At 40.6% G+C, this 26,053-nt stretch overlaps 1 protein-coding gene across 2 annotated transcripts in view; it reads right to left on the bottom strand.

Annotated features, from left to right (window-relative positions):
• The window catches only part of LOC101661196 (band 4.1-like protein 4A), a 186,737-nt gene that overhangs the window by 13,325 nt on the left and 147,359 nt on the right, over positions 1 to 26,053 (bottom strand). The window contains exons 4-9 of one of the 2 annotated variants that reach the window (XM_045285089.1): positions 20,268 to 20,346; positions 9,034 to 9,131; positions 6,594 to 6,714; positions 3,782 to 3,869; positions 1,242 to 1,330; positions 43 to 106 (exon numbers count right to left, since the gene is read on the bottom strand). In XM_045285089.1, the coding sequence (XP_045141024.1) occupies positions 43 to 106; positions 1,242 to 1,330; positions 3,782 to 3,869; positions 6,594 to 6,714; positions 9,034 to 9,131; positions 20,268 to 20,346 (539 nt within the window). Of the gene's footprint in view, positions 1 to 42; positions 107 to 1,241; positions 1,331 to 3,781; positions 3,870 to 6,486; positions 6,715 to 9,033; positions 9,132 to 20,267; positions 20,347 to 26,053 lie in introns of those variants that run through there. The other variant, XM_030888909.2, reaches the window with a different exon arrangement.

Below are 26,053 nucleotides of genomic sequence, written 5' to 3'. Positions count from 1 at the left end.
ACTTCTGCTCTTGTTTCAGCTAAGTGCTAAACAAAAACTTACATCTTTCCCCAGGACTCTGAGTTCAAATTGAGTCTCCTTGAAGTGAACCTTTGTAATCCGAGGCCTGAAAAAAACAACAACAAATGTTTATTAGTATTGTTAAGAATTAATCTTTTGGAAATTCCCAGTGGGAAAATATTGGTTAAGAATGGCTTCTTTATATACATACTGTTTAAAGAACCCTGGTGGAGTGAGTAAAATGTTGTGTGGCTAATGACAAGGTTGGTGGTTCAAGCCCACTAGGACAGAGTGGGTTTGCTTTCTCCATGGGAGAAAGAAGAGCCTGTCTACTGCTCTAAAGACGTAGTTTCAGAAACCCACAGGAACAGTTCTACTCTGTCCTGCAGGGTCGCTATGAGTCAGAATAGATTTGATGACAGTGAGTGTGGTTTGGTTTTCATATATCTTTGGTGACTGCAGAGATTCCTCCTTGGCTCCGGGCAGCTTCCTACATAAAAGTCTGTTTTCATTCTCCTCCAATAAATACACAGCCCCCAAAAACCAAACCACACCAGGTGATTCCAATTCACGGAGACCCTACCTGTGTCAGAATAGAACTGCTGTGCCAGGGGGTTTCCCAGGCTGGTTTTGTAGAAGTCTATCCCAGGCTTTTCTCCCAAGAAGCCTCTCAGGAACTGGAACCTTCAGACTTCCAATCAGAACATCTCCAGCTCTTGGCACCTTCCCACACAAAGTCATAGGACTCCCAATCTCTCCCAGGCCTCTCTCCATCTAGACCACAGGTTCCCAAATATTTTATCTACAACCCCTTTTCAGGAAGACAATTAACAATTACTCAACATCCCCCAGCATTTTAAAAACTTTCGTACTTAACCCATCATGGAGGATAAAGTATAAATATCTGCTTTGGTAGCCCCTGCTGAATCATGCCAGTGCCCACCAGGGAGTTGTATCACCCACTTTGGGAAGCACTGATCTAGAGTTAGAATTCAGTCACCCTCGGGCCACAGCACTCTAGAACACAGGTGTGTCCAGGCAGGCCTTAAAATGGGTGGGAAATCTTGCTACAGGTGTGTCCATGAACAAAAGAGTCCAGAAGCCCAGTATCTGAAAGTATAGGGAAAAGATGTACTAAGTTGTATTGGGAGAAAATGTATACCCACTTTTACTCATTTCTGTGTCAACCACTGTACCTGATGTTCTTCCCCCAGCCTTTTTACTGACTCACAAGTACCTACCAGAAATACTTCCCGACTTGTTTTTTATTCTTGTAGACAACAACACCAAGCGGAGTTAATCCTAAGAAATACTCAGACTTGTTTTCTCCCTGCAAAAACAAACATATGCCTATGACCACAAGGTTATTCATGTAAAAGAGATTCTTTGAACTATAATGGGCTATACCAACAAAATTTGCTATATTGATGTTGGATCTAATATGTGAGTGATATTGGCTTGGAGGGGCTACTAGTTAAGTTATAGGAGTATCTATGTTGCAGGTCCTTCTTTTTCCCCCCCAAATTTTGTGAGAAAGCTTTTCTGTCTTCACAGTAATTCAGACTTTTCACTGTAGCTAATTAAAAGGAATCTGGGCTACCAATATCGACACTAAACAACTCACCCAGGTTGTTTCTACCAGTGGTGTTCAACCCTGGTTGCACATTAATTGGACTCACCTGTGCAGCCTTAAATGCTGATGTCTGGGTGTCAAGGAAACCAATTACACGAATCTCTGGTGATGAGGTCTAGGTATCAAGTGCACCAAAAAAGCTCCAGGCAAGTTTCTGGAGCAGGCAAGGATTGGAAACCACGGTCTTTTATTGACAATCTCCTTTCAAATGGTCCCGCTGGGCCCCACCCTCTGATGTGGACAATTGTGAGGCCTGGTCTGGTGCTGCCACCCTCTCCAGAAAATTCACATGGCCACAGGCAGTCTCACCGTAGGATTTTCTTAGGAATCTACTATGGTCCTTCCTTCTCACTGAGATTTTTAAGAGGTCTAAAACTTTTTTTTTAAATCAATTTATTGGGGCTCATACAATTCATCACAATACATAGATCAACTGTGCAAAGCACGAGGTCTAAAACTTTTTAAAGGTAATCTCGTCTGGTAAAGACTCCAAGCGCAAAACAAGCAAGTTAAAACAACAAACAAACCTCAGTGCTACTGAGTCCGTTCCAACTCATAGCAACCCTATGGGGCAGAGTGGACAGGCCCCTGTGGGTTTCCATCACTGAACCTCTTTATGAAAGCAAAGAGCCTCATCTTTCTCCCAAAAAGTCCTTAATGGCTTCAAACTGCTGGCCTGGTGGTTAGAAGGCCAATGCATGAGCCACCGTGTCATCAGGGTTGGAGAACCTTAATTCCCATGGCAATGATAAATCCCCACAAATTAAATGGGATGCCGAAAGGAGAAAACAAAAGCCACAAGTAGAGTTGTACAGAACTTCCTACTTGTGTTCATGATGCTCCTTCTCTAGAACCAAATGACGAAGACTGAAACTTGGATTCCTAAGACTACTATGTTTTGAAAGAATACCAACTGCTGTCCATATCAGCTGTAAAAATCAAATCCCAGAGGAATGTGTGAATGATTCTAATGAATCCAGCTCATTTGCTATAAATTCTCATCACCCACCCCACTTCCCCCTCAAAAAGTGTTTGAATGAGGGTGAGCATTATACAAATGCAGAAGCGTTCTGCAAGAGAATCTATTTAAAAAGTCCTTATAGAAATATTAAAGAAAGCAAACAACTGAAAAACCTAAAAGGCTAATGAGGCTTCGAGGGAAAAGTTTATAGGTGTCCTTAACAAATAATAGTAACCTAATGAGATTGAGATCCAGTGTATCAGGGGAGTACTACTTGCCCCAAACCTGTAACCCAAGGAATACTTCCAAAACTTTAAAGTAATATGAAGTGATAACTTATTTTAGAAAGCCCAGATAAGCAAAAGATATATTACGGAATGAATGTATGAGTGTGTTATTTGCATTACAGGAAGTTTTATCAAGGTGCCTTAGAAAGCAAGCTCTGTGATCCAATGGACAAATTCAGTCTCTGGGTAATCGTTAGCAATTCATTTCCTGTGAAATAATCAAATGTGACGACTGCTAACTAAACGGGTATAAAAGCAAAGGCAATGGCATTTCGATCTCACTGGCACAGAATAATCAACTGACAGCTTTAGACACTGGCTCAAAGGCCAAGGCTTGGATCCAGAGTACTCAGACAGATTCACTGTAATTGCTCACTGACTATATCTGGCAAGTTTTCATCGGTCACTGAAGAAAATGGGCAAAGCATTTCTTTCCAAGCAGCCCCCTTTGGTAGGTAGTAACCCTCAAATGAACAGAACCTGCACACCCAACAAAGCACCACCAGGAACTGTACCTTGGACTGCTGCCCAGTGACTACTTTACCTGGCAGGTCATTTGATGAATGTTTTTCAGCCACAAAAATCTATTTTTGGAAACCCCTCATGTTTTCTGTTTAATACATTCAATTACACACCAATTTTACATTGTTTTGACGTTTAGGCTAAGCCCTTTGGAGCTGTTATCCAGATTGTGTTTCTCAAGCCCAATGAATTGTTTTCTACACATGGAAATATAATCACAGACTTTTATGCAGAACCCATTCGTTTTTAATGCATGCAAGAAATGGTTTGTGTTTAAACTAAACAACACGCCTGCAGCTTTCCTGTAGGAGTCTCCACGACTTTTCAAGAAAATTGCCATCAACGGAAAATAATTTGGGTTCATTAAATGTTACTCACATAAACGGGATGAAGGTCAGCACCATACATCTCCAAGGACCTGACCGTCCTCAGGTAGTTCAGCTCAGCTTCAGAAGGAGTCTGGCCCCTAGTTACGGCACAAGAGAAAGCCTTACTTCACTGATGGCGATTGCACTCACACGGAACGGAAGCCATCCCTTCATGATACTCACTGGAAAAATAATCTGGGGGCTAATGCAAATGGGAGTTTTGGCCTATCAAGAAGGTCCTTGCCTTCTTGGTGACAAAACTTTAGGTTCTGGATTTTAATTATATTACAATTAAATATAATCATATTAATTTCATTTCTGAAATATATTTTTGCTCATTATTGGCAATCCCTAATGCCCCAAATCACACCGAATCCATTGCCATCAAGTCAATTCTGACTGGCAGCAACCCTCTAGGGAGAGCTGCCCGAGAGGGTTTACCAAGGCTGTCATCTGTATGGCCCCTCTTGCTGCATCTTTCTTCCAAGCAGCAGCTGGTGGGCTCAAACTTCCACCCTTTTAGCTCTCAGCCAAGCACTTAGTCACTGAGCACCAGAGGTCCTCCCCAATGTCCCAACACAGTGGTTCTCCACCTTCCTCATGCCGTGACCCTTTCATACTGTTCCTCATGATGTGGTGACCCCCCAACCACAACACTATTTTCACTGTCATTTTGCTACTGTTATGAACTGTAATGTAACTATCTGATATGCAGGATGTATTTTCATTGTTAAAAATTGAACATAACTAAAGCAGAGTGATTCATCACAAAAACTATGTAAATATATCTTGTGAAATATTTATTTCTAATGACAAATAAATGAAATGTTGTTTTGAAGCATGGTGTAGCGTGGGTAACAGTCTTCACGCGGGCACTCGTATGTGGGCATATCTGCATGTGGGCAGGCCCGCCTGGAGACGGATAGAGGGGCGGCGTCTTGTTCCTAAGACCATCGGAAATATGTGTTTTCCGAAAGTCTTAGGTGACCCCTGTGAAAGGGTCGTTTGACTCACAAAAGGGTCACAACCCACAGGTTGAGAACCGCTGTCCCAACATAAATAAAAATCCCTGTTTCAGAAACCACGAAAGAAGTAACTGGGATTTCAGTACTCCAATGAGAAAGCGTGTCTTTAGGAGGCGTCAACAATCTCTGCAGCAGCAGCTCCGTGAGCAGGAAGGAACTAGAGCCATGGGGGCAGGGACGAAACGACCCCCCACCCCACCCAAAAAGGGGCCCAGAAACACCTCCGGGACACAAGTGCAGTTCAAAATGCTTTAATTAATGTTTGAAAACTATGAAAATATGTCATTTTCTTCATACCAAGCACAGAAACCTTCCCAAACCCTTCACCGGTCAGGTTATGCAGGAAAGGGCACAGCTTGCTCGTGAAAGCACTGTGGGGGTCTCCGCGGCTCAGTGAACAGAGTCAGGGTCACAGAGGCTCAGGGTCACAGAGAAAGGGAGAGGGCGCCAGTGAGGTTTTCATGGGTAACAAAAGGAGCTATGAATCTTTGAAAATTAATAACTCTTGCTTTGGTGTATTTCCATGTTGACAAATTCCTATTTCAATCAATGGTGCCCAGCAATATACAATGTTTTTGATAACCATAAAGAAGGCTTATCACAAATTAGGCACAAGAAAGCTACCACATCGTGATCAGGCTATATTCTCTGCAAAATAACAGACACACTGTCAACATCAGCACATGTAGCATATAAATATATAGTAAGTCCCTCAGCCACAGTTCCTTGAAAATTTCACAGTGAAATTGTACCATGAAACTCCTAGCAGAATCAGTATCCTCAGGCCGTGCCACACAGTACCGTTTATAATGTTATACCAAGCACTCTCTTAGAATCCACTGGAGCAAAATCTTAAAGCGAAGGAGTCATAATCAGGCCGGAGAGCATTCTCGCAAGAGCTGCTATCGGATGGAGAGCCTGCTTTGTCTGACCGCAATCCAGCAACCACCTGACTTCTGCTCCTGCTCCTGCTCGCCGAAACAGAGCCACTCGGCAAACATTCTTTTCCTCTAACTATAATGGATCTGAAACCACGCCAATTCAAGAGGGAATCTTACAAAAGAGGCAACAAAGGAAGTTAATCACTATAAAGGATTTAACCAAAATAACTATAATTTAATTATAACTTCAGTGATGCAGGCCATTCACTGGAAATCCTACTAGGGGGCATGCATATTCTCACAGGTATATGTGGCATTAACATAATATCCTTAGAAGTTCCACATGGATGTCATCATGATTTCCAGATTTGTTACTATACACTGAATAGGGTTTTGCTTATAACTAAAGAATTAGCATACTTAAGACAGCATAAATCCAGAATACATTAAAGTTTTTGTAGTTAAATTTTTGCAGTTAAAACACATTTGTAGTTTTAAAAAAATGTTTCACAAGATCCTGGTGACAAAAAGGAAAGTATGCCAAAGAAAACCAGTAATAATAAATGAAATAAGGAAAAATCCCATTAATGTCAGACAAACACAAATCAACAAAAATCTTCTCTAGGGAAAATTATGCAGAAAGAGAGAGATCTGAAAGTTCATTAAACAAAAATATCATGCCATCTGTCTTTAGGTACTATATTTTGATTTCTTCTTTATACTTTGAAAGATTGTCTGAGCTTTCCATGAACATTATTAGTGCTATAGAACACTAAAGAAACTATGAAAAGAAATTGAGTACTTGAAGGTTCCAGGCAGAGGTGAAGAGTTTATTATTGTAGACATTTTTCTTAATGTCTGCCAATAACATAAGAAAATGGTTGTTGGATAAAGTACCATAAAATGTGATTCTTACATCAGAGTTTTATGAATCCTTTCGATGGCTTCTTCAAGTTCTTCCTTCTGATCAGGAACAAAACGGTACTCTGACACGTAGCCCGTAGTATGTTTATAGGGGTCATAGTCTCCAAGCTCAGCTGCAAAGAAAAAAGCAATCGTTTTCTCCATTTTAGGAAGAGGGCATATTCCTTACATGGTTAAACATCTTTTTTTCAAATGCCTAAATATTAATAAACTCATATATGATAACCCCATATTTGGTAAGATACCTTTGATAGTATAAACAAAATCTTGCCTTAAAAACTTAAACTTTATATTTTGCTTTCCCACAGAATATAATTAACATCATTTTAATCTTAATTATTCATATCGGTTATAAAAACTAAAACATAGCAAATGGAATTTGGAATATTTGAACATATACTAGAAATGCTACAGGTGGAAAACCATGATAACCTTAATATATACTCTTAGATAATAACATGAACAGATACTGCATATGATTCAAAATGTATCTGGCCCAAATCACCATCTTAGAAATACCACACTCCTTGCAGTTCAAACCCGCACGGGCTCTCTGAGACATGACTGATCAGGGGTCCATGAATGGAGGCAGGATGCAGCGTGGACATTCAGACCCTGCCCGCATGTTAAGAAGGAACTGATGCTACTGCTGAGATTTTTTAAATCCATAAAACTCTCTAGAATAGATAGGTTACTGGTTCCACTTTTATCTCATCTGAAATGATACTGATTAAAACTTAAATTATGGGGGGAAAAACCCTTAAAATTATGCCTAAATGCGATTGGTGGAAGGCATGGATCATGTGATAAGATTATTAGCATATACTCTTGCTTAAAATAAAAAATGTATGCTGCGGCAAGTCTCAGACCTTCACTTCTCTTTATGGTTGAGTAAAATTCTACTGCATGTACATATAAACCACATTTTTTTTGTTACTGATATAACTTAAAAAAAAATCTTTCCAAAACCATTAAGAGTTAATACATATATCCTATCATTCTACAGTTCAATCACATCAAGCAGTACTATACAATTTGCTACCACCATCAGTTTCAGAACATTCTCTTCCCTCTTGAACTCCTTGATGTCAGCACCAATTTCCCCTCCTCCTCCCTCACTGTATCCCCAAGAACCGTTATTCTACTTGTCTCTACAGCAGTGGTTCTCAACCTTCCAAATGCCATGGCCCTTTAATACAGTTCCTCAATTTGTGGTGACCCCCCAACCATAAATTTATTTTCGTTGCTACTTTATAACTAATTTTGCTACTGTTATGAATTGGGCGACCCCTGTGAAAGGGTTGTTTGACCCCCCCAAAGGGGTCACAACCTGCAGGCTGAGAACCGCTGCTCTATAGGTTCATCGATCCTGGATTTTAAATACCAAAAAACATACAACAAAAATTCAAGAGGGCTACCCAGAATGTCAAAATTCATCAGAGATAAACCTCAATATTGGGGGGGGGGGAAACCTGAAAACCAAAGGGGCTCAAATGACAACCACATTTTGTTTGCCCATGTGTCTGCTGATGTGTCCTTGGGCTGTTTCCATCTTGTGACTGGTATGAGGAGTGCACTGCTGTTTGCTGCAGCATGGAGGACCCTTGGAAGCATGCCGAGCAGAGTTGGCCAATCACCCAGGGCAAGTAGCATCTGGCCTCACCAACGTCACCTGCCTTATTGCTGCCGAGTCAGTTCCAATTCCCAGAACCCTACGTACAGCAGATCAAACCCGCCTGGCCCTGTGTCATGGCCACTGTTGTTATGGGTTGACTCCGCTGCTGGCAGTAACTGGGTTAATCCGTGTCCCTGAAGGGGTTTCTCTTCTTTGCTAACCCTCTACTTTACCCAGCATGAGCTCCTTCCCAGTGTCTGGAAGCACCTGTAAAGGTTCCAGTTATACAAGACAGAGTCTCTCCACACTCATTGCTAAGGAGCATTCTGTCTGGATAGGTAAAGGCACAGAGTTATTGTTTAATAACAATTACCAAGAGCAGGAAAAAGCTCCCATGGCACCATGGTTAAAAAACGCTCAACTGCTAACCCCCAAGGCAGCAGTGCAAGCTCATCTGCTTCTTGAAAGGAAAAAGACATGAGCTGCTTCTACGATTCCAAGCACAGCCTTGGAACCATGCAGGGCAGTTCTCCCAGTCCTGCCAGATCACTATGAGCTGGAACGGACTGAACAACAAATTAAATTAAAGTTGGGCCTGTTTTATATATACCAAAGATAGGAGAGGAAGGGAGAAAGGAGAATACTTTAGGAAGCACTAAATTTGTTTGTAGTGTCATAAAATTTGGCACCAGTTACTGGTGATGGTTATATATTACTGATGCAACTGACAAATGTGTGATCTATATTTTTACAATAACAACAAAATTCAATTGTTCTCAGGACATTTCTGAAGCAACCACACTTAACTGAAACCTACACTGGATGGCATATGCTCCCAGCTGAGCAGCGATGTTGATGGGGCAGGGCAACCGGCCCTGAAGGACATCCTGCTTCACCTGCAAGAAAAACTGATACCTAGAAAAGAAGGGAAAACAGGTGAGCGACAGCCTGTACTGCCCAAGCCACAAGTTTCAGGCCCTGATACTCAAGCCAAAATCCAATCACCTTTCATGAAATAAAGCCTCTTTACACTCTCTTGTGAGGGGTCTGTTGAGTGGATGGGGGCTATCTAAATATTGTTGGGGGGCGTAGATAAAAGTACAGGCTCTGGAGTCAGACTGCCGGGCTTACATCCCAGTTCCACTACTCACGAGCTCTAAAAGCTAGTCTCCTCACCTGATATGAAGGTTAAATATAAGCCATTATCACCATTATGATGACTACTCCGGGGCATGCTTTTATTAAGAGTAACAAATTACAAGGACCCAATATTACAAGTGCTATCTACAGATGCTAAAATTGTGTAGATGGGGCAGAAAGGTCATTTCAGTTTAATTTCATTAATCCTACCACTTAAGACCACCCTATCCATTATCTGCAGCTTTTTCATTTTCGTGCTGCCTAAAGAAACAGTGCACAGTCCCAAGCAGTATACACATAGTAACTCACTTTAAGTAGGTTACAGACAACAACTTTAGTAAGACTTCAAAATGAGGCCAGAGCTGTTTCCATTAATAGCTATTAAAATAGCTCTTTTGCAGTTATATAGCTCTTATAATAGCTATATATAATAGCTCTTTTGCATTAATAGCTATTAAAATAGCTATTTTGCAGTTGAGGAAACTGAGACACGTTAGGAGTTCATGCAGTCACTTGCTCAAGATCTCACAGGAGGAGTTAAACGGCAAATCTAGAATCTGAACATCAGCAATCCAACACGAGAACTCTCAATCAGGAAGCTATCCAACTTTGACTACCTTTTTCTTTATTCAATAGCCTTTCCATTACTTGAATGAGCGAGGCTACATATGAACCAACACAATGAGTCAGCAACACGACCCGTGGCCACATCACTTTCTCTATCACATACACGCACACACACACACACACACACACCCCACAAAGACACACACCACACATAAACATGTTCATACACACACACACACTCACATACACACCATACACACACACACACACACACACACACACACACACACACACACACGTTCACACTCCAGGCTGTCCTTTCATGATTTCTTTTACTTTGTTGAAAGGTGATTTTTGCTGTCCTTAGGAAAGCAAGAAAAAAAGCAAAGGAAGTGAATTTTTAACATCATCTATAATAAATGCCTCTACATGCGCACAGCCCTCCATGAGGGAATCTGATTGCTAGATGCTACAGTGATGACTTCTAGAAGATTGATAAGAACTTTGCAATCAGAAGGCTTGAGTGGAACCTGCTCTGTGCTCCCTTTCCCCCGGTTCCTTTGCAGTACAGGGTGCACCACTCCAGATGCCCAGAGAAACGCAGGACCCAGGCAGAACCAGTCCCACAATCAACCACCACCTCTGCTGCTGCTGGGATCCACGCACTTCTTTCTCGCCCCACCGTAGGCCAGGGTACCATGCCCAGGACTCCTCAAAGTGTCTCGGCTACTTGCCGTACTATGGTCCTCCTAAAAAAACTCCCCAGGAAATAAATAGGACTCCGGGAAGACAAATAGAATCCTGCCATTCCCTATCAGGAAATGTTCACACTCCTTAAAATTGCTCCTAAGATTTTTGCTTATTACTTGAACCAAATACCGTACTCTTGCTAACTCCCCCGCCCTCTGTACCTTGCACTCACTTTCCGGGTTCCACATCACCGCCCCCATCCTCTGAATGCTCTCTGCCCTCAGCTTAGACACAACATCCACTTTGTGGTGATAAGCTGTGCTCCTTTCAGAAAACAGAAAAGTGATAGCAGGAGAACCCTTTTTTTAAAAATCTAAAATAGAAACATTTCATAAGAATGACTGCTGTTTGCTGGAGAATTATGTTTGACAATCCTCTTTCTCTACTGACAACTTGAAATTTCTTTTTTTTTTTAACCATTTTATTGGGGCTTGTACAGCTCTTATCACAGTCCATCCATCCATCCACATTTGTACATTTCCTGCCATCATCGTTCTCGAAACATTTGCTTTCTACCTGAGCCCTTGGTAGTGGCTCATTTTTTCCCTCCTTCTCTCATGAACCCTTGATAATTTATCTTTTTTTGTTTCATGTCTTACACTGATGGATGAAATTTCATTTCCTAGAGGCTTTTTGTTTGTTTTGTCTTTAAGAAGTGGGTCATAGATGCATATTAGTTTTCTTCTTTTTTTAAAAATCACTTTACTGGGGGCTACATATTTGTTTCTTTGAGTGAGATGTTTTGTAATGTCTGACTAGACTAGACAGTCAGATCCCTGTTGAAGACAACCACCAAAGGCCGGGTCCCACCGAAGTCTGCTTCAGAGCAAGAGCAAGGGAAAGAGGAAAAGAGAGAGAAAGGGAGGTAGGGAAACAAAGGCAGAAAGTCAGACAGACAGAAAGACACCAAAACCAGGAGCTATATCCCACCTGCTGCTGTAGTCCCCAAGCGGAGGGCCCAACACATAGTAGCTGCTCAATGAATATTCGCTGACTTGATGAACAGCTAAGTGGATGCAAATAGGCACATTGTGAACATCTCTTGCTGAAATGCATGGGGAAAAACAAAAGACTTCCTTGGGCAGCCCTTCAAAGATAATCTAAAGCCAAGCCCACTGCCATTGAGTTGTTTCCAATTCAAAGCAGTCTTATAAGACAGAGTAGAACCTCATAAGGTTTCCAAGACAGGGCATCTTTATGGAAGCAGACTACAGGAGTTTCTCCCACAGAGCGGCTGGTGGGCTGGAGCCGCTGGGTGCTTTAACCGCTGTGCCACCACAGTTCCTTGGGTCAAAGATAAAAGAGATCTTTAAAACTTCACAAAGATAAAAAATTTTAAAAAAAAACACTCAAAATTTTTTAAAAAGGCAAGTACACTTTTTGAAATTAAGAATTTAATCTTTGTTATAGTAAACATCTGATTAGTTTAATGAAATACAAATTTATGATAAAGTAAATTGATATTTTATATGCTGAACAAATATTTCAACGTTATCTCAGATTCAACTATAATTATATGTAATTTATTATGACCACTTTATGGGACTAAGAGTATAATTTCATTTTTATTTAAAATATAGAGTTAAGATCTTACCTCCAATGTCCTTCAGTTAAGCTAACTGGGTGCTGAGCCCAAAGTTGTCTCTGGTTATAATTAAGGTAAATCTACATTCCAATTTTTGAATAGTAAATTATATTATCATATTTACATTGTACTAACAAAACAATATTACCCCAAAATCCATTTATCAAGCTCTCCAAAGCACATTTTCTGGTACAAAGCAGAGATTTCATAATGATTACTGACTTTGTCTTTAAGTAAATTAGGAAACAAGTATTGTATCGAAGTCATTCTAGTGGCAATGTGGTTGATAACCACAGAGTTGGTGATTCAACCCCACCAGCAGCTTTGCAGGAGAAAGATGGCACAGGTTCCTATAAAGATGTACAGTCTTGAAACCCTAAGAACAGTTTTTCTCTGCCCCATAAGGTTGCAATGAGTCAAAATCAACTCATTGGCAGTGGGTTTGGTTTTTGGTTTACATACATCTCCCCGGCAAATTGTGAGCACCTCCATAGCAAGACTGTGAGCACCTCTGGCTACATTGTGAGCACCTCCATAGCAAAAGCACTATGTCTCATTCCTAACCATTCTTGTCAACATCTGCAATAGGTTCAGGCGAAAGGTGTGAAATTTTGGCCTCATAGCTTTCTATTTATCTGATGTTCCCTGGGAAGAGCTGAACTGACACCAAGGATGTATACATTGTTGAAGATTATCACTAGATAAGCAATTATTGGGAGAGGGGGTTGGCACGAAAAGTGAGCAAAGAAGAAACAAAGACCTTGCTTTACTTGGGGGTCCAAAACATTTTTCTCCATGAGAGCTCTGGGTCAAAGATTGTCATAAAAACTCCAACCAACAATGCCAAACCTGTACTTTCCCAATGACCTGAGGCCCTGATGCAAGAAAAAAAAAATATGTGGGGACCGTCGAAGTTTGATTCCTGGGGCAAGTTGAAGGTGAAACAGAAGAATCAAGAGAACAGAATCTGTCTGCACAGAAGGTAACAGAGAACAGAAAAGGTTTTAGCAGCCACAGCACGTGAGAGGAGGCTAAGAACCTTGGCTAAACATTTAAACGTAAAGGACATGGGAAAGTGCTTAAATAACATAATACTAAATCATGTGGAGAAAGAATAAGAAAGAGGCAGTAATTCTCAAGAGAAGGCAATAGAGAAGAACATCACAAATAACATTTTGGTCTCAGAAAGCTAAAAGTAATAATTAAAATGTGGGCATTACTATCAATGTTATCACTTTATATTTGCACAGTTTTTTTTGTTGTTTCTTTTAAACATTTTATTAGGGGCTCATACAGCTGTTATCGCAATCCATACACACATCAATTGTGTAAAGCGCATTTGTACATCGTTTCTCAAAACATTTTCTCTCCATTTAAACCCCCGACATTAGGTCCTCATTTTACCCCTCCCTCCCCACTCCCCACTCCCTCATCAGCCCTTGATAGTTTATAAATGGGTATTTTGTCATATCTTGCCCTGTCTGACTCTCCCTTCACCCACTTTTCGGTTGTCTGTCCCCCAGGGAGGAGGTCACACACAGTTCCATGTAATCGGTTCCCTCTTTCCTACCCATTCTCCCTTTACCCGCCCTGTTTTGCCACTCGCACCACTGGTCCTGTAGGGCTCATCCGTCCTGGATTCCCTGTATTTTCAGTTCCTCTCGGTACCAGTGTACATCCTCTGGTCTAGCCAGACTTGCAAGATCGAATTCGAGTCATGGTAGTGGGAGCGGGGAGGAAACATTTAGGAACTAGAGGAAAGTTGTATTTCTCATCATTGTTACATCGCACCCTGACTGGCTCATCTCCTCCCTGAGACTTGCACAGTTATTTTAAAGATCCCAAGCTCCATTTGCATCCACAATGGGATAAGAGACCCACACCTCAACTCTGAGATAGATGGGGACAGATGTTTCTTTAAAAAGAAACAGGGTCAGTAGACAGAAAGTAAAAGCATGATAGAAGGTCACTAGTGAAGATGCTACATTTCACTAAGCTTCACAAAATCACCCAGGAACTCCTCACAAAGAGAAGAATATGTACTATAAAAAAATTACAATTGAAGCACTTGACCTCAATCCCCAACAAAATAATAGAAAATACTACAAAAATTGAGATGTAGTGGATTACTTAATATCGCTCTTAGCCACACTCGCTTGGAAGAGGTATGGCCAGAGTTTTCCTTAGACGCCGGAATGGCGAGACTTCACCACGTGCATTTTGAACATGTTGTCCGGAGATACGAGTCTCTGGAGAAGGACACCATGCTTGGAAAGGCGGAAGGGCAGTGAAAGGGGAGGGCTCTCACCAAGATGGACTGACACAGTGGCTGCAACAAGGGATCAGCGCAGGAACAACTGGAGGACGGCAGAGGACTGTGCAGTGCTGTGCACAAGGCCCCTATGGCGGGGGACCCACTTGACGAGACCTAACAGCAGCAGCAGCCATAATCCCTTGTTACGTATGATCAATTCTGGCCTCTATGCCTGTGGTTACAATACCATTTTGGAGGAAGTGCTCTGAGTTAGGATGAAGGGGGGTGAGGGTTGGAAAGGGGACGTATTCTGAGGCTCTGCCTTAGTAAATCTTGTTGCTGCTAGGTGCCATCAAGTTGGTTCTGACCCACAGCGACCCTAGGAACAGAACAAACGTCCACACAGTCCTGCGCCATCCTCACAATTGTTCCTAGGCTGGAGCCCATTGTTGCAGCCACAAGTCAATCCTTCTTCACTGCCCCTCCACTTTACCAAACAGGATGTCCTTCTCCAGGGACTGGTCTCTCCTGACATGTCCAAAGAATGTAAGACAAAGTCTGCCCATGCTTGCCTCTAAGGGGGTAAGCTGGCCATATTTTTTCCAAGACAGATCGGTTTGTCTTTTCAGCAATCCATGGTATTTTCAATATGCTTCTCCAGCACCATGGTGTCCTTTATTCAACACCCAACATGCCATGGTTTGGGTCAGGCGCACCTTAGGCCTCAAAGTGAGACCCTTGATGTTCAATACTCAAAAGAGGTCTTCTGCAGCAGATTCACCTCATGCAATTTGTCTTTTGATGTTAGTAGAGGGTGTTACTTCAGTCCTTACCCTCGATTTTCCTTGGGAGCACGATCTACTGAAAGTGAAAAACCACACCTCCATATAAGAATGAGGCATCTCAGAAGCAGGAACAGGGAGAATCCCAGGACCAGCAAAGAAACGCTGTCAATGGAGTGTGTTCAAGAGCTCTGTCCGGAGTGGCGAAGGCCCAGAGCAGAGGCACCAGAGGCTGCAGCATAAATACCACAGGCCAGAGAAAAGGAGCTGGGCCAAGGCCCGAGGTAGAGGTAGGGAGACAACGGGCAAGAGCCGAGGAGCAGCACTGATACTAGACTGTGCAGCAGAGCAGTGGGCTGGCTTCCTGGTACATAGAGGCAGAGGCCATGGACTCCATTACAGAGAGGTGGAGAGCCTAGAAAGAAGACTTGGCCATTGGCAGAGAGGGGCTGCTGTGGACCAATGACTGTATCCATACTGATTACTGATCCTGACTTGTTGTAACCTATTAACTTCCTGAAGAAACCTCCATAATAGTGAGTTTTGTCCAAGTTCTGCGTGCCCATTGTACTGAATTATTAAACCTAGCAGAGAAAGAGTCCTGTCAGAGGGACAGTTGGTGTCAGAGAGTAAAACAGGATAGGGGGTGGAGGCATGGCTCACCTGCCTCATGGCAGCTGGGTAGAGATGGATTCTCCTTCTCCCTTGAACAGCCAGAGGAGGTCATATATGGCCTCCATGCTGTTTTTGTAAAACCAAACCAATGAAATCAAGCCCCTGGTTTGGACGTTAAAAGAAAAAGTAGTCATTATAAATGAGCCACTTGGAAGTAACACGAGCTTCTTCTTTGGAAAGAGCTACTAGATCTGTGAAAGTTCAGGAACAAGCCAGTGGCACCAGACAGGGCTTTTGACAATGTCTTCAGGAGGCCTAACATAATTTCTCCTCTTGACCACTGCTCCATTTCCTTTATCCACAGAGCACTAGCTAGATCATCGTAGGTGTTCCACGTGGTGGGTGGGAAAGTGGGTGGGTGGATGGATGGATGAATAAATCGCCCTTAAATACAAATTCAAGAGATAAAGGTTAGGGAGGAATAGTAGGATGTTTCCTAATCAAATGAACAATTACAGCCAGAAAGTTCTGATTGACTTAAACCCAGGACACCTAATCAACATGGTCTTTCATCCTGAATTTTTAATCAGTTTTAAAGTACTCACTAATTATTATTATTTTTCCTACCATCTATTGAACATTTAACTCTCCTTTGCATTATGATGAGTATTTTGCATAAAAATCTAGCATATTCATCCATCAACTTTTAAAGGAAATATCATTATTCCATTCCACAGACGAGATAAATGAGATTTTAAAAGGCCATTGAATCTGCAGCTTGTCTCACGCCAAAGCCTGTCTTAACTATACATGTTATGCTTATCAAATCTACTGGGGATACAGAGCTATGAATAACACATACTACATGGAAGGATGCCATAACATTTTGAATTAGAATTCAAAATAAGTTCAATGGATTTCATGAGGACAGAATTATTTAAAGGGATGACAAGGGGGAGAGGGATTAGACTCATTCTACATAAATCTAAAAGGAAAGCCTACCACTCAAGGTGGAAGTTCCAGGGATTTCTTATTTCTAATTGAATGTCTTATCGTCATGTGAGCATTAAGGTTTCTTTAGCTAAAATTGTTTTAAAGGCTGGCAGACAGGTAAATATGAAGATTATAGAACCTTATAGAACCTCAACTTTATTTCACATAACATTTTTTTAAAATCATTTTATTGGGGGTTCTTACAACATTCCATACATCAATTGTATCAAGCATATTTGTACATATGTTGCCATCATCATCAAATGTTTTCTAAACATTTACTTTCTATTTGTACCCTTGGTATCCCTCTTTTTGCCCTCCCTCCCTCCTCCCCACCCTCGTGACCCCTTGATAAATTATAAATTACTATTATTTTCCTATCTTACACCAACCGCTGTCTCCGCCCCCACCGCCCCCCCCGCCCCGGTTCTGTTGTCTGTCCCAGGCGGGGTGATGATTGATGTGGTGATGATGCATCCCTCACTGCAGCTGGTTCCCTTTTCCTTCCCTCCTCCCTCTACCTTGTCCTTCCTGACATCACTAATCCCATTTCTGCTCCCGCAGGGTTTATCTGACCTGAACTGTTTGTGTCTTGAGCTCTTATCTGTACCACTGTACATGCTCCAGTCTAGAACTGAAAGGCAGACTGGGGTCATGATGGGGAGGGGAGGCGGGGGAAGAGTCTCGAAGAACCAGAGAAACATTGTGTGTTTCATCAGTGCTACACTGCGCCCTGGTTGATTCATCCCTTCCTTGTGACCCTTCTGTGAGGGGATGTCCTATTGTCTATAGATGGGTCTTGGGTCTCTGCTCCAACCCCCTTCATTCTCAACAATATGTTGGGTTTTTGTTTGTTTTGGGTCTTCTGGTGCCTGTTACCTGAGTCCATCGAAACCTCATGAGCGCACAAGTTGGTGTGCTTCTTTCATGTGGATTTGTTGCTCTCTGCTAGATGGCCACTTGTTTAACATCAAGCCTTTAAGACCTCAGATGCTATATCTTTTGATATCCAGGCACCATCATCTTTCTTTACATTTGCTTATGCACCTATTTTGTCTTCATTTAGATAACATTTTATGGCATAATAATTATTCCACATTGCTGGGATTCGATGAGCTTTTTTTTTTTTTAACAAAACCTGAAATTTTGTTTTATGTGTCACATTCACCCTTAGTCTTTTTCCTAAAAACAATATTCCCAATCTCTGAAATGCTGTATATAATATTATGTAAGTATCTATGTGCATGAAAAGATACATGCACAGAATATATTATTTTTATAAAAGCAAAAAGAATCTGGATGGCCATCCATGAAAGAAATAGCTAAATAAGTTTTGGAATTCAATTTTAGGAGTGAAAAGAGTAGGTCAGATGTTCAAAAGGAGTACAGACAATATGTATAAAGTCATGACTATAAGCATGTTTACTTTGATCGCTGGTGTTTGTTTTGCTTTGTTTTGCGAAGATTACCTCAAGCAACTGACTGTTCTTCAGGTCCATTATGCCTTCCCATCAAAGTTAATATATTCACGAAAATAAATGACTTTTATTTCCAGCACATGGTGAAAATAAATGTGTAGTGATAGCATACTGAATGTACATTGAACTAACCTAAATTCACCTCTTTGTTCTGGGGAAACAATAAAATAACTCTAGATCATAGACCCCAAGAGAAGCCAACTACACCATCGGGTTCTCAACTTCTGGTTCTAAACTTCATGTTCTGTTTCAATACTTAAGGACAAACTGCTGAAATTGATTAGACATAGAGTTGTATATTGAACACAAATTCACATCTTCTGTTGTTGAGCCAGTAGTGGATTCTGAACAGAAATTCCTGTCACCATTATTATCTGGTGAACACAGGTGAATACATCAAAAAATATTTCTCTTTTCCCACTTCTTGACACTGAATCATTTGTTTTTGTTTTTTAAGAAACTAACCACTATCTAAGATGTAATTCCACTAACTTTCCAGGGTAAAGAAAGAAAGAGAGAATCGTGCTTGGCCAAGTGTAAGGCCAAGAGCAAGGAGGGACACTCTCAGTAAGATGGACTGACACAATGGGCACAAGAATGGGCTCAAACATTATCACTCTTCAGGAAGATGCTGCAGGACCAGGCAATGTTTCATGCTGAAACGCCTAAGAGCATCATGAGTCAACGTCAACTCTAGCAATTTACAGCACTAATCAAGCACTTACTATGAAGCAAATAAAAGAGTAAGAGATGTACACAAGTTAACCCATATAATGCTTATACAGACCTTATGAGACATATGTACAGTATCTCCAATTTTGCAGTTGAGAAAATTGAGGCACAGTAAAGCTTCTGACAACCCTATATAAAAAACTTCAACTAAATTTTAATATAATTTTGCTCCCTGGAAATTCCCTAATGAGTTACATGTATAAGTGTATTTTTTCTTATCTATAACTATCACCTGCTCTTTAAAGGCAGTCCCAGTGATGATTTTAACAGTACTATCAATACAAATGTGAAGTTCTGCCTTAATAAATATTTGGTATCAAATATGTTAGAAGACCTTGGTCTTCTTCCCCTTCCAAATAGTGAAATCATTATTTTTTTATTTCCTAATTGGGGGGGGGGGTTAGAAAGAGGGAATTGATCACAGGGATCTACCTATAACCTCTTCTCTGGGGGACAGGCCGCAGAGGGGTAGGTGAAGGGAGACGCCGGGCAGTGTAATAAAAGATATAATAATAATTTATAAATCATTAAGGATTCATGGGGGAGGGGGGAGGGGGAAGGGAGGGGGAGGGGGGGAAAGGAAAATGAGCTGATTCCAGGAACCCAAGAGGAAAGCAAATTCTGGGAATGATGAGGGCAACAAATGTATAGGTGTGCTTTACACAACTGCTCTATGTATTGTGATGAATTGTATGAGCCCAAATAAAATGATTAAAAAAAGAAAGATAAATGAAACAGCAGGATGCTTGATATTTAAGTTGTGATCAATTAAAGAGAAACAACTGGTTTTCCTAGTTTATATTTACATATGCATACAAAGCATCAAAATGACCTTCCTTTCAAAAATTCAAATGGAAACTTCTATGTGAATACAAATGGCTGAAAGCGTCCTTAACAATGATGCAGAAATATCCCATCACAACAGATGCACAATCTATCATCATGTCACGCAAGTGTGTGTCACTCTGCAAGTCCATCTATCATCATACACTGATCAGGCTTCATGTCATATGAGTTTCAATGTAACCCTCACCGAAGATGCATTACAAGGGCAGGCAAAGCCACATACAAATGTTCCAGACCAATTTGGTTTTAAATAAAGTCTTCTGTTTATGCCATATGTTCAACAGTTAAAATTCAATGTCAATATCATACCTGGTTATTTCTTCTTTAAGTTTGCATGGATCTTCTGCATAAAATTTAATACCAAAATACAAAGTATATGGAGGTCCAGCTAAAATTAAAAAGTAGAAATTAATTAGATCTCACATTACAAATTAATCCAAGTAATAGTATAGCATAATTAAACTCACAGTAACATTAAAATTAAAAGTTATACTCACCAAGAATTTCTAAAGAAACAGAAAAATATGCCAAGGAATAAAGTCAACCACGGGACCACTATATGTATACATGTATGTATGTATGTACATTTTTTAAAAAGGCAGGAAAAAAGGCTTTATCTCTAGTTGGTGAGGTTATGTAAAATTTTTATTTAAAATTATTTGTTTTTTCCACTTTTATAATTTTCTACAATATATACAGAATATTGTCTTCATGAAGAAAAGGTTATCAAAATATCAAATACATGGTTTTAAATTCATCTGCCACTTTATAGCATTCAAAATGCAACATGAATGAAAAGCTGGAGACAATATAGGTTCCCAGTAGTTCGTTAAGTCTATCATAAAATGAATATATGATATCATGTGCCTGTTTAAATACATAAATGAAACTAGACCTATATATTTTGATATGGAAAGATTCATATGTGTAATCTATATTATTGAGCCCAGAACATGGTCCCTTTTCTAAAAAAACAAAAAAAAATAGCAAGCTATCTGCACTTAACAACAATGAAGACAACAATATATATGTTATTACATATATTACTCATTCATTTATTTCCCCTTTCTAAGAGTAAACAACTAACAGTAGTGAACTCTGAAAAGAGAAAGTGAAAATTATCTTTAATATGTAAGCACTTTCTCATTACACATATATATCTTTTACTTTTAATAAAATAAAATTGTCAGTGTGACTGTGGATTAGAGACAATATTTGTTTTACTCTTAAACATTTCTGACTCTAAAATATGTTATTAAAAATTTAATCCAAGAGCCCCTGTAGTGAAGTGATTATGTTTGGGGCTGTTGACCTCCAAGTCAGCAGTTTGAAACCACCAGCCGCCTCCTCAGGAGAAAGAAGGGGCTTTCTCCTTCCGTAAAGAGTTACAGTCTTAAAAATTTCATCCATTTACTACCTTCTACTATATGGAGAACTTATTTATGTATACTATAACCAAAACCATAACCAAATGCTCATTGAGCAAAAGAGTATAAACCTCGTGGTTCTAACCACATCATGATATATATATATATGTTTTTAAACATTTTATTAGGGGCTCATACAACTGTTATCGCAATCCATACACACATCAATTGTGTAAAGAGCATTTGTACATCATTCTCAAAACATTTTCTCTCCACTCAACCCCCCGACATTAGGTCCTCATTTTTCCCCTCCCTCCCCGCTCCCCACTCCCGCATGAGCCCTTGATAGTTCTTAAATTGGTATTTTGTCATATCTTGCCCTGTCCGACGTCTCCCTTCACCCACTTTTCGGTTGTCTGTCCCCCAGGGAGGAGGTCACATATAGTTCCTTGTAATCAGTTCCCTCTTTCCTACCCACTCTCCCTTTACCCTCCCTGTTTCGCCACTCACACCACTAGTCCTGTAGGGCTCATCCGCCCTGAATTCCCTGTATTTTCAGTTCCTATCTGTACCAGTGTACATCCTCTGGTCTAGCTAGACTTGCAAGGTCGAATTCGAGTCATGGTAGTGGGAGCGGGGAGGAAACATTTAGGAACTAGAGGAAAGTTGTATTTCTCATCGTTACATCGCACCCTGACTGGCTCATCTCCTCTCCGAGAGTCCCATGATATATTTTTACAAGAAATATTTAAGCTTCCAAGGGTATGAATCTGATCTGTGCTGTGTCCAAAACCTCACACTTCTCCATTGTACAGTCACTAGATCTGATGTATTTTATTATTTTATTTCTTTAAATTATCATTTTATTGGAGGGCTCTTACAAATCCATCGGTCAATTGTATTAAGTGCACTTGTACATATGTTGCCATCAACATTTCCAAAACATTTTCTTTCTACTTGAGCCTTTGGTATCAGCTTCTTTTTTGCCTGCCTCCCCAACCTTCCCACCCTCGTGAATCCTTGATCAATTATATATTATTGTTGTTATTTCATGTCTTACACGATCCATTGTCTCCCTTCACCCACATTTCTGTTATTTGTCCCCCTGGGAGGTAGACAATCCAACCTTGTGATGGGTTCCCCCTTTCTTCCCTTCTCCCCAGGCCCCCATCCCCCACCCCACTATCCCCCTACCCTCATATCACTACTCCCACTACTGTTCCTTAGGGTTTTGTCTGTCCTGATTTCCATGTGTTGAGAGCTCTTGTCTGTACCAACAAGTCTAGCTGGATTTGTAAGGTAGAACTGGGTCACAGTAGGGGCGGGGAGGGATAAGGAAGCATTCAGGAACTGGAAGAATGATGTGTGTTTCCTGGGTGCTATACTCCACTCTGGTTAAATTATCCCTTCCTTGTAACCATTCTGTGGTGGATTTTGTTTTAGAAATGAACTGGCTCACTGGCCACAGTTTCTATTTGTGGTAGTTTTGTTATGCTTTGTTTAGATTTTTAACAACGACTCTCTCAATCAAGTAAAAAAGAAAAGCTATGAAACAATGCACTCTAGTAAAAATCGACCCACCAACACCCAATGATCCCAAATCTCCACACAGTGAACCTGACAGAATGCTCTACCAGTCTGTTTTCTTTTGTAATTGAGTGCATAAATTCACCCGTTTAGAAATGTGAGAGGAAATGAAACAGAACAAGTAAAAAAGATATAAAGCATTACAAAATACAAAGTAAATTATTGTTGTTGTTATTAGTAGTAGTCATACACACTCTGGCTTATGGAATTCAGGAGTCCTGTTCTTGGCATACAGAAGATGCTCAGGACTAGGGCCCATGCCCAACTCTCATCTATGTTTTTCTATATAAAACATTTCTCATGCTATAGCTTTTGAAAGGACGCGGGGTGTTTTGTTTTGTTTTAACTTTGCTATAATTTCTCACCATCTGAATGAATTTCATAAATTTGATTTTATGGTTACTTAAGCCCTCTATTTGTATTTCTGAAAAATACATTACTACCCACAAACACTGATGTCAGGGATACTATTAAATATTTAGAGGAGCAGGAAGTTCACCATCAGCTGGCCCCTCCGTGTCAATCAAGCGCTGTCCTACTGAACAGATGGGCCGGCCTGTGCCCGCAGGCCACTGGAGCTAGCAGCCAGGGGCCAGGAGGAGCACAGATGCTGCTGTGGTGCGGCACCGAGAACACAGGCTTCCCCCAGATACCAGGGAGGCTTCTATGCGCTGGGATATGACAGATGACACCTTACTGACCAAGCCAAGTCGTTTCAGATGTGTTTCACAATGAGCCGTTAAGCAATTACATGATAACTTAGTTTAGGGAACAAAACAAAACAAAATACACACACACACACACACACAATTAAAGGCATTCCATTTGTACTAATTTTCTTTATGGACTTTTAAGCCAAATCTGCCTTCCACTGCCCATTTACAGACAAACGGCTTGTGTTCTAAGTGTAAAGCACCTTCACTATTTCATTGCAATTGATAACATACACAGTGCTTTTGTAAACATTTATTCTCAATGACAACCTAGCAACATGTGCAAGGCCAGTAAAACTCTAAGGAGTTGAGCAATTTACCTAAAGTTGCAGAGATAAGAAGCACATTTGCTAATATCTATAGAGTCCAGTGTTTGTACCACTGTCACTCTGAACTCAGGGATAAAACAAAAGCACGGTGCCTTTAAAGTGAGCAAACACTTTCATCGACACCACTGTCCTAAAGAGCAATAAAAGGCCATTGGAATAGACATATTAGAGGCAGGTTGAATCTTGTCAGATGCTTTGACTAGATCTTGACTACTAAATATCAAATGCTGGAACAAGCAATTTCATTATATACATAAATATTCATTACCCTAATTCCATACCAAGCCACAGAAATGAATACTGTTTCTATTTAACAAAAAAATGTAATTGCCAGAATCTTGGAATTCCCTAATCTATCATTTGCAGTGACTAATTTGGAGAGCTCTAATAAAAGTAAGAATGCTCCCATTAGCTCAGGGATAGAGTAAGACTTACCTAGGTGAATCCTGGTGGCAAGCAAATGTTCTACCATTTTTACTGACTTTCTGACTAATCTATAGATGATTTCATCATCATTTCCCTTCACTAGTTAACAAACTATTTCAGGAAATACAGGTTTTCCTTGATAATAATCTTATCAGTTATGTATTACTACATGATAATACTATCAGTGTTTTATTCTTGCTCTATATCAAATCTTTAGCAGTATTTTTTTTAGGATGAGCAAGTTATTAGAGGATAGGGTGATACTTAAATAGAATATTTCATGCCCTATACGAAATAAGCATGCAGGTATCAAGCATCAAAGAACAAAAACTATCATTGTAAAGGTGGGTGAATGCAGAGTCAAGACTCAAAGCCCATTGGTAGGCAACTGGACACCCCCTTGCTGAAGGTTGTGGGGAGGAGACAAGCCAATCAGGATGCAGGGCAGCAATGATGAAACATATACCTTTCCTCTAGTTCTAAAATGCCTCCTCCCCCCCACTATCATGATCCCAATTCTATTTTACAAATCAGGCTAGACCAGAGGATGTACATTGTACATACAGCAACTGGAAACACAGGGAATCCAGGATAGATGACTCCTTCAGGACCAGTGGTGAGAGGGGCGAGGCCTGGAGGGTGAAGGGAATGTGGGGAAGAAGGGGGGAACCGATTACAAGAATCTAAGTATTGCCTCCTCCCTGGGGGATGGACAGCAGAGAAGATGGAAGAGGGAGACGTCGGACAGTGTAACTTATGGCAAAACTATAATAAGTTATGAATTATGAAGGGTTCATTATGGAGGGGGAGGGAGAAAATTAGAAACTGATATTAAGGGCTAAAGTGGAAGGCAAATGTTTTGAGAATGATGAGGGCAACAAATGTACATATGTGTTTGATACAATGTATGTATGTATGGATTGTGATAAGAATCGTATGAGCCCCCAATAAAATAATAAAAAAAAAAAGAAAGTCCTATGAAGCACAGTTCTACACATACATGCATGGTCACCAGGAGTTGTAATCAACTCACCCACAACTGGGTTTTGTTTTTGAACCATGAATACAGGACATTTTTCCATTAAAAAAAAAAAGAAAGAAGCATGTTAAATGTGCTTAGGAACATTAATGGTACACAAAAATGAAAGAATTTACTTTTTTCTTCTTCATCAACTAAATAGAAATCGCATTTTTTTCTTTTAAAAAGGCTGAGTAAAGACATATTCCTGTAACTTTTCTAATTTCCCAATTTATCTTTTTTTTTTTTAAGTATTTGGTTCAAGTAGATAATATAGAAATTTACTATCTTTATTATTAAAAGGAAATAGTTTGAAAAATCTCAGCTTTCCAGGTCCTATGTGATAAAACGCTAACAATTAGATCTGCTAAAGAAGTCCTAGTGGCCTGTGGGTAAGGTGTTGGGTCCTAGTGCCCTGTGGGTCAGGTGTTGGGTCCTAGTGCCCTGTGGATCAGGTGTTGGGCCTAGTACCCTGTGGGTCAGGTGCTGGGTCCTAATGGCCTGTGGATCAGGTGTTGGGTCCTAGTGTCCTGTGGGTCAGGTGTTGGGCCCTAGTGCCCTGTGGGTCAGGTGTTGGGTCCTAGTGTCCTGTGGGTCAGGTGTTGGGTCCTAGTGCCCTGTGGGTCAGGTGCTGGGTCCTAGTGCCCTGTGGGTC

This window comes from Echinops telfairi, unplaced genomic scaffold (assembly GCF_000313985.2).
Source record: "Echinops telfairi isolate 266 unplaced genomic scaffold, ASM31398v2 ScPeMD7_7469;HRSCAF=8507_1, whole genome shotgun sequence".
In the NCBI taxonomy this organism is placed as follows: domain Eukaryota; kingdom Metazoa; phylum Chordata; class Mammalia; order Afrosoricida; family Tenrecidae; genus Echinops; species Echinops telfairi.
This window is presented reverse-complemented; position numbering and strand designations above follow the sequence as displayed.